This window comes from Balaenoptera ricei, chromosome 14 (genome assembly GCF_028023285.1).
Source record: "Balaenoptera ricei isolate mBalRic1 chromosome 14, mBalRic1.hap2, whole genome shotgun sequence".
In the NCBI taxonomy this organism is placed as follows: Eukaryota; Metazoa; Chordata; class Mammalia; order Artiodactyla; family Balaenopteridae; genus Balaenoptera; species Balaenoptera ricei.
In genome coordinates, this window is record NC_082652.1 from 47,727,874 (window position 1) to 47,741,275 (window position 13,402).

The 13,402-nt window shown below is 36.8% G+C and overlaps 1 protein-coding gene across 1 annotated transcript in view; it reads left to right on the top strand.

The window, feature by feature from the left end:
* RNF125 (ring finger protein 125) overlaps positions 1–8,743 on the top strand; it is a 36,291-nt gene extending 27,548 nt beyond the window's left edge. Inside the window, exons 5-6 of the mRNA XM_059894452.1 lie at positions 5,353–5,460; positions 7,985–8,743. Coding sequence (XP_059750435.1) covers positions 5,353–5,460; positions 7,985–8,071 — 195 coding nt within the window. The 3' untranslated portion in view covers positions 8,072–8,743. The remainder of the gene's footprint in view (positions 1–5,352; positions 5,461–7,984) is intronic.
* Positions 8,744–13,402: the final 4,659 nt, after the last annotated feature.

A 13,402-nucleotide genomic window follows, 5' to 3' on the forward strand; every position in this document is an offset into this window, starting at 1 on the left:
GAAACTCACACGGTATTGTGAAGCGATTATACTCCAATAAAGTTCTATTAAAAATAATAATAATTTGTATATCTGGAGTTATATACAACATATTATTAAAATTAATCCCACCTGTTTCCTTTTAGTTTTTGTAATGTGGCTAGTCAAAAAATAAAATTATGTGTGTAGCTTCTGTTACATTTCTATTGAACAGCAATGCCCTGGGGCGGGGGGAGGAAAGCCTAGGCTTTGGAGGAGATAAGCTTTGGTGCAAATCGCAGAAAATCCCATTAACCTCTTTGCCTCTGTTTCATCATTTGTAAAATGGAGATGATGATAATGATGATGCCTTTTTCACAGGGTAAATGAGTCAGGTGATGATGCCGGGTTACTACCATTTTTGCAGCTATATCAAATCAAGGCTGGAGCAGATTTCTCAGAGGAAGCCATGTACTCTCACAGTTGGGGAACCCAAGCTGGGAGAGGTGGAGGAGGTGAAGTAAATTTTACCACAAGACCAGGATGCTATCAAGGCCTTCAGGCAGGAACAGATTGCTCAGAAAAGCCATGGTTCTGTAATACACCAGGGCTGTGTAAAAGTGGTCTCTGGAACAGAAAACCTTCAGGTTTCCTGTGTTAGTGTTTCGTGCTTAAGTGTAGAAGCTTAAGACACATGCACTCTGAAGCATCTAGTGCCACTAGAAGTCCGGAAAAACCCTGTGGTTAGGAAAAGGCTGGATGCAGATACTGTGGCAGGGCTGGGGTCACGTGCTTAGGGATCCTCTGGGGACACGTAGGTGAAAACACCCGGTGGAATCCTTGGATAAGGAGGGCTGAGTCCAAGCTGCTTCTGGATTGGTGTGGAAGTTAACAAGGAATTATTGTTCTAAAGGACTGAATTGCTGGGTTTGCCTTCAGATAAGATCAGTGACATCATCTGACTTACCAGATATAAGAAGTTTCAGGGCAGTTAGAGATTTGGGCTAACGATTCTGCCTTCCAGATAGAATTAGATAATTCAGAGATGAAACCACAAGCAACTAATCTTTTCTTTCTGAGTTGCTCAAGCAAACAGGGGTAGTAGGTTATGAACATCAAGGAATTTTGACTCTTCTCATGTGCAATCTTCAGAACAGCTCTTTTTTGTCACACAGTAATTATATTCTGCCATGTTTTCTTTTTCTTTTTTTGAAAAATTATATCTATGGAATATTGGACTCAAAAAAGGCAAATGACACACATAGCATGCTTCAGATTGAATTATGAGACCACTCTTGAGAGAAAGTTAATATTTTATCTTATAAAGGGAAGACGTTTCAGCAAGAACCACACTTTCTGGCTCTTCTCTCTTTCCAGTGTTTTCTTTCACTGGTTGGTTCTTTTTTGTGTGTGCTTCCTGCCCCTCCCGCCCCTCCCCACTCTGCCCGGCATGTGGGATCTTAGTTCCCCAACCAGGGATTGAACCTGCGCCCCCTGCGGTGGAAGCGTGGAGTCTTAACCACTGGACCGCTGAGGAAGTCCCCACTGGTTGGTTCTTATCCTTTAGAACTCAACTTAAAATTCACTTCTCTGACACCCAAATTAATTTCCGCTCTTGCTTTTCTCCCCTCTTTTTTCTCATTTATCACAATTCGTTAATTGTGTATTTGTGTCTGTCTCTCCCTCCAAATTATTAGGTTCATGAAGCCATAGAACTTAATTTCTTTGTTCAGCACTGCATGCCCAGCTCTTGGCAGAGAACCTAGCACATAGTAGGATGTAGTGATATGAAAAATAGGGTATTTAAAAAATCATATTTCCATTCACACAGGTTCAAAGGTAGTCTTATTTTCTGCCTTGATCCTGAGGTTCATTCCTTATGGGAAGGGACAGGACTTCAGTTGGTTTGGAATTAAAAGCTGTAGTGACAAGAGCCTGAGCCCTCAACCCCACAGCAGTTTATTTCCGTGGGGATTCAGAATATCTGTGGCTGGACTGGGCAGTGGGAGCGTATGTGCATAAACGTGTTAGAAGGAGAAAATCTTCCTTAGATATGCTTCCAAACTCCTATTAAATTAGATGTGCCATTTGGTACCTTAAGTTTGGTTGCATATTTGTCTATAATTATTTTCAGTGCATGTCTCTTTTGGCATTGGATTCCGTTATCTTTAATTTCTTCCCCAAATGGTATTTACCATTATATAGAAAGTGCCCTGTAATTGGCTGAGTTGCTGTGGGAGTTCATTGAAACCACAGATAGAGCTAGGTGTCCCTTGTAATAGATGCTCCAAAGGATTGAGGTTAGTGGTAGCTTCTAATATGGTGGCTGTTATTTACCCATTGCGTTCACTGTCATATAAGGTCCATGCCTAGGTGAGGCCAACATCCTTTTTTTTTCAATTGAAGTACAGATGATGTACAATGTTATGTAAGTTACAGGTGTAGGTATACAGTATAGTGATTCACAAGTTTTAAAGGTTATACTCCATTTATAATTATTATAAAATATTGGCCATAATCCCAATATATGGGATATATGTTGTATAATATATCCTTGTAGCTTATTTTATATATAATAGTTTGTACCCCTTAATCCCCTACCTCTTAATCCTCTACCCCTATGTTACCCCTCCCCTTCCCCTACTGGTAACCACTAGTTTGTTCTCTATATCTGTGAGTCTGCTTCTTTTTTGTTATATTCACTAGTTTGTTGTAATTTTTTTAGATTCCACATATAAGTGATATCATACAGAATGTGTCTTTCTCTGACTGACTTATTTCCCTTAGCATAATACCCTCCAAGTCCATCCATGTTGCTGCAAATGGCAAGATTTCCTTTTTTACGGCTGAATAGTATTCCACTGTGTGTGTGTGTGTGTGTGTGTGTGTGTGTGTGTGTGTGTATATATATATATACCATATCTTCTTTATCCCTTCATCTGTTGATGGACACTTAGGTTGTTTCTATTATTAAAATATTTCTTGGTCTTAGCTCTGTTCTCACTATGTAGGGGTCTCAGGGTAGATTGAGTGCTATTTTGGGATAGCCATGTTGTCAATTAACCAAGATAGCTAGAACATAAGGAAATCATTAATTATTATAAAGCAATAATAATTTAAATGATATAATTTTATTTAGAATAAGACATTAAGATTAATCGAGTAGAGCAAAATTTTAAAATTGACCTTATTTATAGAAGTTGAGCACATTGAAACTGGGACCCACCCCCACATAAAATAATAAGAAAGAGAAGAATTATGTAAAGATCTCATTTAAATTTAGAGAAAAACATCATCCAAGCTGATAAATTAGACACTGTTATAATATGGAAAGGACATTGGATTGTCTAGTAGAGGCCTAGATTCCAGCTCTGATACTTGAAGTGGTGTAAATTTAAGCTAATTTTTTTCCTCTCTGAAATTGGGTTCATCAACAAAATAAAGATGATAATTCACTGGGTTTCTGTGAGAATCAAATGAGAATACCACCTCATTTATTGCCTAACATATACTTGGCACTCAGTAATGATTCTGCATCTCATTTTTAAAAATGAATACACGAAGAAATACAATTTAAAAAAAACCTATGTTAAGACGTAATAAAGTGGTATATATTAAAAGAAAGAGTCACTTATATTAGCCATTTGAGAATTACAAATTAAAACCATGATGAGATACCACTACATGCCTATGAAAACAACTAAAATAGAAAAATGTTGACAGTAACTAATGGTGATGAGAATGAGGAAAAACTAGATAATTCACTCATTGCTTGTGGGAATGTAAAATGGTCCAGCCATTTACAAACAAAGTAGTTTGGCAGTTTTTTACAAAGTTAACTGTAACACTAACCCAGCAATCACACTCCTAGAAATTAATCCTAGAAAAATGAAAATATGTTTATGCAAAACATCTATGCACAAATGTTCATTGCAGCTCTATTTGTAGCAGCCCAAAACAACAAATGTCCTTCAAAGGTAAATGGATAAACTGTGGTACATCCATACCATGGAATACTACGCAGCAGTAAAAAGGAAGGAACTATATTGATGCACACAACAATTTGGATGAATCCCAAGGCCATTATGCTTAGTGAAAAAAACCCAGTCTTAAAAGTTCTGGAGAAGAGATCGGTGGTTGCCAGGGTTTGGGAGAGAAGAGGAAGTTAAGGAGCAGCACAAGGGAGTTCTTTGTAGTGAGAGAACAGTTCTGTATCCTGATTGTGTTGGTAGTTACATGCATTTCTATATGTGTGATAAAATTTCATAGAACTATACGTACACACCCCCAAAAAATGAGTTCATGCAAAAAATGGTGAAATCTAAGTCAGATGTTGTCTAGTTAATTGCCAATTTCCTGGTTTTGGTAATGTACCACAGTTATGTAAGAAGTTACCATTTGGGGAAGCTGGGTGATTGTGACATGATACCTCTCTGCATTATTTTTGCAATTTCTTGTGAGCTTATAAATATTTCAAAATGAAAAAGTTTTATTAGAGAGCCATTAATGGCTATTAAATTAGGAAAATATGTATAAATACTAATACCTGATGCTGGTATTAGTGTTTGATGCTGGTGTATTATAATCTGTATTGCTGGTGGCAGTATAAAACTATAGAGTAATATATATTATGAACTGTGAATTTCATAACTTTGACCTTCTAATCTCCATTTATGGTCATGTATCCTAAGAAAATAATCCCCCTGAAAGTAAACAATATAGATACTGTAATTTGTAATAATAGAATATCCACATACCAAGAAAACATCAGTATTCCAAGAGGTAGGTAACTAATTAAATTATGGCACACCTACTGACTGTAATATTGTTTAAATGATAAAGTGATAGGGACTTCCCTGGTGGCACAGTGGTTAAGAATCCGACTGGTAATGCAGGGTACACGTGTTCGAGCCCTGGTCCGGGAAGATCCCACATGCCACGTAGCAACTAAGCCTGTGCGCCACAACTACTGAGCCTGCGCTCTAGAGCCTGTGAGCCACAACTGCTGAAGCCCATGTGCCTAGAGCCCGTGCTCTGCAACAAGAGAAGCCACCATAATGAGAAGCCCACGCATCGCAACAAAGAGTAGCCCCTGCTCGCCACAACTAGAGAAAGCCCCGCGCTCAGCAATAAAGACCCAATGCAGCCAAAAATAAATAAATTAATTTTTTTAAAAAGTGATAAACATATACTTTTATATACAAGAAGTGCATATGAAGAAATAAGTGCAATTTTATTTCTTTATGTTGCTTTAATATTTATACAATTCTAAAACAATACCAAGGTATGGCCAATCTAAAATTCATTTTGTTGAATGGTTATTTAATTTTTTAATTCTGACAATAATGATTATTTAAAATTCGTTCTTGAACTCTTGATCTTGTTTATTTCCAGTTCTGTCCACTTTGCCGTTTAGTACCTAATGAGAATCCAAGCAGCTTCAATGGCAGCTTAATAAGACATTTGCAAGTCAGTCACACTTTGTTTTATGATGATTTCATAGTAAGTATATTTTCTTTTACATTATGTTTTTATGCTGTGTTTAGCTTACCTTTCTTAATCCAAGTGAGTAAGATTGTAGAGGAAAAAATGTATGTATAGCTAAAATGTTAAGTAATAGCATTAAGTAGGAAATCATAAAAACATGCTGTTTTATAAACTGACTGTTAATAGTAAAGTAGTTACCTGCCTTAGACAAAATCATTTTCTTTGTGATGTAAATAATTAGCCATTGTATAAAGACTTAGGTTTCACTTTCACATTATTTTAATTTCTACTCTAGTGCCTCCCAATATATGTTAATAGTTATAATTTTTATGAAGTAAAAAACTTATATAGCTGAGAGGAAATCATATCAGTAAGGAAATGGCTCAGAGAATTTGCGTTCATTTTATAATACACTGAATGGCTAGTAACAGACATGACATTATCAGTGTAGCGAGACACATGGGCTCTATTTTTAATTTAAATTCTATAAAACACAACTCTCGTGTTTATTGAACTTTTTTAAACTTTAAAAAAATTTATTATGAAAAAATTTTAAACATACACAGAAGTAGACAGGATAATATAATGAACCCCTGTATACCCATCAGCTACTCATCAATAACTACCAACTCATGGCCAATCTCATTATATTAAGGATTTTTTTAAGATGAAAGAAAAATCTGGTATAGTATGAATAGTTCTAATACTTATGACCGTAGTTTCTGTTATCAGAAATGGTAATAACAAGCAAAAGGTTAACATAGCCTTTTTTCTATGCGTTGTCATGTGAGAGTGGTGCTTTGTCCCCAGAGTCCCTTTCAGCAAAGGGTATAGCCTATCACGGGTGGGAAAATCGGTCATAGCCATGCTCTGAAACAGTACATTTTAGTGTTACGTTTATCTAAATACATGAAATGTTAAGGGTTAAATTTGAATTTGCATATAATTTTCACATGATTTTGACTATTTTTATGCAATCTCAAGATGGAATTTAATAATTGTTGAAGGTTGTCATTGGAAATTTTTCTCCATGCATTCTGATCTGCCCACTATGATTATCCAGATTCAACACAGGGAACCTGGGTTCTGACCTGGGTTTCAGTAACAGCCCTGTCACAGCTGTGTGACCTTAGGCAAGGTATTTAACATTGGAGCCTCTGTTTGTTCATTTGTTAAGTGAGGAGAGCAAAGTACAAACTGCTTCCAGAAGCTCTTGTGGGAATTAAATGAAATAACGCATGTAGAGTGATTTGCACAGTTAGGGCACGGATGTTAGGCAAACTGGAGATGGGGAGAGGGTAAAAGGGAATATCAGGACCACTTGAAGAATCAAACAAACCACACTACAGAGGCTTCGTATTCTTTCCTCCGTCTCTCAAATAATGTCTTTTCTGGCCACCAAGGCACACAAGCCCTCAACAGAGCCATGTGTTCTCATTTTTCATAACACGTAGGGGTTCCTCTTTATCTTAGCTCCATAAGACGTTCTAAAAGCCAAGTTGATTCCACGCCTGTCTTGGCTGTTCATGTTCAGTCCATTCTTCTCAAGATCATTCAAAGTATGACCCAGGGCTGGTCAGGAAGAAGCCACTTTGATGAGAATACTTTCCACCCACTCAAAACCATATTCTTGGATGTGGAAGTGAGGTTGAAACAGTGTTCTTTGTTTTGATTTTTTGTTTCCTAAACTACCAAGTACTATGCTAGGCATTTTATGCAAATTATCTCATTTTATTCCTTGCAGCAACTTCTGTGAAGTGAGTGCTATATCATTATCCTTACTTAGCTATGAAATATCTGATGCTCAAAGGTTAATAAATTGCCTCAGAACAACCTGGCATTGAGTCCAAATCTTGTGCTCTGCTGTGCTTTATAGCTTTTCTTTGGATTTTATTTATTTGCTCTTATGTTTTAGAGTGGACTTCCAGTAAAGATTTTATTTCATTTTTTTAGTTTATTGGCGAAGAGGAGATGGACTGCAGAGGATGGGGCTCTTAATACTTTTTGCTTTATTTATAGAATGTGCTGACCTAAAGTTTTGAATTCCATTTTGACCATAGGGAAGCAAGGAGAAAGAGCGTTTTGTTTTCAACCTTTTTTTTTTTCAAAACTAGATATTCAGTAGTACAGCTGGGATTGGTGAGTCCTATGGGAATGTCTTAACTTTACGTGTCTTAACTATTACATGTCTTATCTATGGGAATGTCTTAACTGTTACATGTTTATGTGGAGCATAGCACTCTGACAGGATTTGTACTGTTGGCTAAAAACTACTAGTTAGATCAGATAAAAACTTTAAATTCCAGATCAAAACTATTTTACTATGACTGTAGCTAGTTGATTGATAGGCAGTAAAAATGAAATAGAAAATGCACAAGCCCCAAAGCAAAAGTCCTGGGTTCTATGAGTTTTTGTGGAAACTTGGACTAAATTCAGGGCTTCACTTTGCAAGATGAGGCATTGTCTTAACTCTCATCCTCCAATTTCTGAAAACTGTCATCTCTGACTGTATGTTTCTAATTATTTTTCTTTATTGTAGGATTTTAATATAATTGAGGAAGCTCTTATTCAAAGGGTTTTAGACCGGTCACTTCTGGAATATGTGAATCACTCGAACACCACATAATGGTATTAAAAGAAAAGGGAAGGAGACCGTACAATTGCACCATTTTTTTCAAGATGCTGCTTGAAGAATTGGAGGGAAACTGTCAATGTTTGATGGGCAAAAAAGTGTACAACCCAGTTATATGTTTGTCCATGTTTATTGTTATACTGCATTTTAAAACTGCTTTCATTTTGGTGGTTTAGGTCTGTTTTACATTCTTGAGTTTCTCAGACACTTAACAGCAAAAAAAGTCTCCATCAGCCATTAATATATGGAAGAGAACATAAGGCTGAGTATGTGGGTGAAGGATCTTTATTTGCAAATCAGATGACATTGTGTGTAATGCTACATATTGATAACTTCCCTCATGGTTGGTCAAAATAACTAATCTTTGTTCTATGGAGAGTGAAACAAAGCGTGGTCATTCAAGGAAATGTGAAATCTCTTCTCGAGTTCACGTTCTAACCGCTAATAGAATAACAGGAATAACCTTGTATGGAGTAGGAAAGGAAAGTTTTGGCAGTTGACAATGTCCATTTAATCAAATTGTATAACATAATACTGTAATAAAATAAATTTCATGTTAGGAATGTATACTTAATGCTTTGACTTTTTATAACTATGCACACATAAGATTTTAATATTATATTTTTCAAATATTTGTAGCTTATTATTTAGAAATATTTCTATAATACAGGCAACTTCTTAAGAACCATCAGCTGATATTTACAGTAGAAGTATTCACATCCATAATTTTTAGTGGAAAATCCTAAGGGCTTTGATTTTTTTTTAATTTTATCTTTTAGGAATATTATAAAATAAACAGAAATACTGAAAACCAAACAGAAAATGTATAGCTTATTACATTCTCATAAGGAAACATTCTTTTAGAACTCTGCCAGTCACATCTTCTATGTGTCCTGTCACAGTTAACAAACCTCTTCCTCAACCCCACAGAAGTAAACACTACATTGATTTTAATAGTCCTCACTGCCTTGCATTTCTTTCGTAGTTTATCCCCCAAGTGTGTGTCTCTACACACTAGCTTTTAATCTTACCCATTTAAAATTGCTTTATTAAATATATCTCTTAATGTCTGTTTTTAATTTCTGGGTTTCTCCTTCTTTCTTTTCTTTAAAATTTACCTATTGAAGAACCTGGTTTTATAAATTTCCCACTGTCTATATTTTGTTAATTGCATACTCATGGCACAATTCAGCATGTTCTTCTATCCTCTGGATATTGACACATGGATCCAGAGATCTGAGCAGAATCAGGTTCGACCTTCTGGCCAGACCATAGATCATGGTGTATTCTTTCAACAGAGGGCACAGAATGTCTGCTTCTCTCTTTTGTGATGTCAGCTGAAATTGATACTCAATGCCTAGATCCATTGATTTGTTGTGGGTTGGAGAATATTCTATCATTTCTTTTTCATTTATTAGTTGGAACATTTTTATAAAGAGGTGTTTCCCCATATCTACTATTTGGTTAACCAGTGGTCAAGTTCATATAGGAAAGGGAAAATAAACTTGAATTTTCCCCTTTATTTACCAATTTTTAAGATAATAAACTTGTTTTCTATCATCCTCTGTAGATCACTTTTTTTAAGTGTTGTGAACTCATGGATTCAAACGTATTTGATGGGCTTTAATCCATTTTACATATTGCCTTATTAAAGCTCAAATTGTCCTATCTTTGGTCATTGGGAGCCTTATCAAGTTGACTCTGAGTGCTTTTGACACTACTCTAGCAGTCTTTAATGGCTTCCTTGTAGTCTCATATGACAGGCTATTCCAGGCTCAACTTGTATGTTTCCTGCCCCAGACCTGGTATCCGCCATTTCTCTTAATGAGCCTGGTTACTTTCAGTGAGGTATAGTGCTTCAAAACTGTAATTGTGACTGTTAAGTTCATTGCGGCTATATTGGTTTTTGTTTCTAGGAGAGAGCTAGGAAATATCCTTTTTTTTAAGATAAAACACTTCATTCATGAGTTTATTTTGATACTTGCAAATCAAATTAAGTACTACAGGGTTTTTGCCTAATCTTTTCTATTACATTTGTGTCTTTTGCTTTTCTCTACTGAGAATCCTGGTCTTCAAGGACACAGGAATATCCCACAATTATTCATTTCCTTCATCTACTTTATGCATGCAACAGTCTCAGAATAATAATACTAATAAACCATCACCAGTATGATAGCTGGTACAATTAAAAATGTTTTTCATTTGTTCTCCCTAATCTCCTATTTTTTAAAGTTGTACTGTATCAACATTTTCAAGGAATTCCCTGGCGGTCCAGTGGTTAGGACTCTGTGTTCTCACTGCCCAGGGCCCGGGTCTGACCCCTGAACGGGGGGGAACTAAGATCCTGCACAAGCCGCATGGCGCGGCCAGAACAAAAAAAAACTTTTTTTGAGAACCTATTGGTGTAACATACAATACTCCCTTCTATCCCCCATTTAGCTAAGTTCTTCAAGTACCTGTATATTTAGTGCTTGCTACCACTCCTTATCTGATGGCTCTATTTTTCATATTTGGCTCTCTAATGACAAATCCAGGACATAGAATAATATTTCCATCTTGAAGGCAAGCAGAGAAGCTACGAAGACGCTTGATTTCAACTCCTGAGCATAAAATGTTACTTGGTTGTGGTTAGCTTCTTAATTGTAATCGTCTATAAGCTTCTTTGTTCCTTACACATAAATGTAGTCATAGCCATGTTCCCCAAAATTTTCTATAGTAAATTATCCATTACTTCTTAAAAGCCTTGCTTACCATTCTGCCATCCACCGCAAGGTAATTAGAAAAACGTAAAGCTGGGTGAAATCTAGAGGGCCATATTTCCTCCCTTTTAGATACTGGTTTCAAGCTTGCTTTTCACAGCTGCTAACAAGTAAGAACAGATTTTTTAGTTTCACCACCTCTCTTCCTACAGTTTGGATGGCTCAACCAATAAAGCAAAACCTATTGGACAACAAGGGCAAAAGGAGAGGAACTTTTAAGAGGTAATCATTAGATTGAAAATATAGTCCTGGAAAAATAAAAGAATATATTTCTGAGTATTAGTACTCACTATCCAGAAAATAAATTTTTGTTAATTCCGAGCAATACAAAAGGCATCTTTAAATCTGTAAAACTTGAAAAAAACTTCAAAACTTAAAAACTGTATTTTGAGTAAAGCTTTAAGTCACCTGCCACTGTTAAACCTCAGTGCAGCAATTCTACATCCTGTCCCTGGATATCTCTTATGATAATTTTGCCCCCTACGGGACAAACCAGGTGCTGGCCACCTGAATTATTTTGCCTTTTGAATTATTTTGAGTTCTAAAATAGTGAAGTGCAACTATTATTCATTGTTTCACTGTGCCTTTAACCTTTTATTAAAAGGAATTTATAATTCATTGTCTTAAAAAACGAAAACCAATATTTGAAGCTGTTGACTAAGCAAAAAATTTCACTCCTTTTTTTTAATAGCACCTCAAGATGCCAATTTTTCAAGGCCTTACGAGGGAAAAACTGATTCACATGTTATTCTTTAAAAACTAAATTCTAATCCTACAAAAACCTATGGAGATTTTCCTTTTACATATTTTTTTCACCCAAGTTTCTAAAACGTATATTGAGAAATAGGATTGGGAATCTACGCTGAAGATAGTTCCAGGTCAGATCTTCTAAAAGATACTGGCTCTAATGATGTTACTTTATTACTTTTACTGGGTGCTAAGTGTCCTTTGTTTTCAAGTGAGCTTACAACAGTTACTGAATACGTTTAACATATAATTAGTACCTTCAAGTAACATTGAAGTTATTCTAAAAAGTCACTAAGAGATTCATCCTTTTATTATTCAACTGCAAAAAATAAATCTGTATAATGATCAGAAATTAAAATGTACAATTCCTTTTCTTCTGTAAATATGTATTATTGTGAGAAATAAAGAATGGCAGGACCATTGCTTTCATTAAAATATCTACTGTGTCTGTTCTTAAACATGGATCTTGATAATTTTTTACATCTAATACCCTTTTATGCTTTTAAACCTCATATGTGTTTTAAATTGTCATCATTCAGCAATATCTATCATGAAAATATACTTTCATTTAGGCCAGTAGTTCTCAATAGGGAGCAATTTTGCCTCCCAGGGGACATTTGACAATGTCAAGACATTTGGGGTTGCCACAACTGTGATGTGCTATTGCCCAGGATGTGGATCAAAGCCAGGGATGCCACTCAACATTCTACAATGCACAGGACAGCCCCTCACAGCAAAGGATTGCCCTTCCTGTCAATCGTGATGAGGTTTAGAAACCCTGGTTTGAGTCAAGGTAAAGCTGAGCATCATGGAGTCATTATTGGCTCTGCTTCCGAGGGACTCCATTGAAATTTAAAAGGCAAGATGAAGATGAATTTTGTATCTCTTACTCCCTGCTAAATACATACTAAGTTTGGGGTGGCTATAGCTGTCATATGTACCCCAGTTCAGAATGTACTAAAGCATAGGAAAGTTTTTTTTGGATTTTTTCACAAGAAGAGGAACAGGCCAGAGCACAGGTCTTAATGGCATGACCTCTGATGACTGTTTGCTGAGTGACATCCTAAAAGATACCGGGAACCCAGAATGGTTTGGGAAGGCTTACTTTTATCACTTAGGTTAGAGTTATTGAAGTAAATAAGGTAAAATGGGACTTCCCCGGTGGCACAGTGGATAAGACTCCGTGCTCCCAATGCAGGGGACCCAGGTTTGATCCCTGGTCAGGGAACTAGGTCCCACACGCATGCCACAACTAAGAGTTCGCATGCCACAACTAAGGACCCCGAGTGCTGCAACTAAGGAGCCGGTGAGCCACAACTAAGACCTCACGCAAACAAATAAAAATAAATAAGGTAAATATATAACAGAGGGACACCTGTGTCTGAGATCCTTGAGGCTAAGAAATATTTAAGCTTTTATCTTATGTCTAGAAAAGTCATCTGGTACTTTAATCCTGCGGGCTTCAGAGAAGACCATACACGGGTCTTGATTAGGGCTAACCATTGCCCCAAAGCAGCCATTTAAAAGGCCCATGGAACTTCCCTGGTGGTCCAGTGGTAAAGAATCTGCCTTCCAATGCAGGGGACATCAGTTCCATCCCTCGTCAGGAAACCAAGATCCCCCATGCCGTGGGGCAACTAAGCCCGTGCACCAAAACTCCTGAGCTCGTGAGCCTCAACGAGAGAGCCCACGGGCTGCAACTATAGAGCCCACTCGCTCTGTAGCCCAGCGCTGCAACTAGAGAGAGAAAACCCGCATGCCACAACTAGAGAGAAGCCCACGCGAGGCAACAAAGAGCCCGCACGCCGCAATGAAAGAT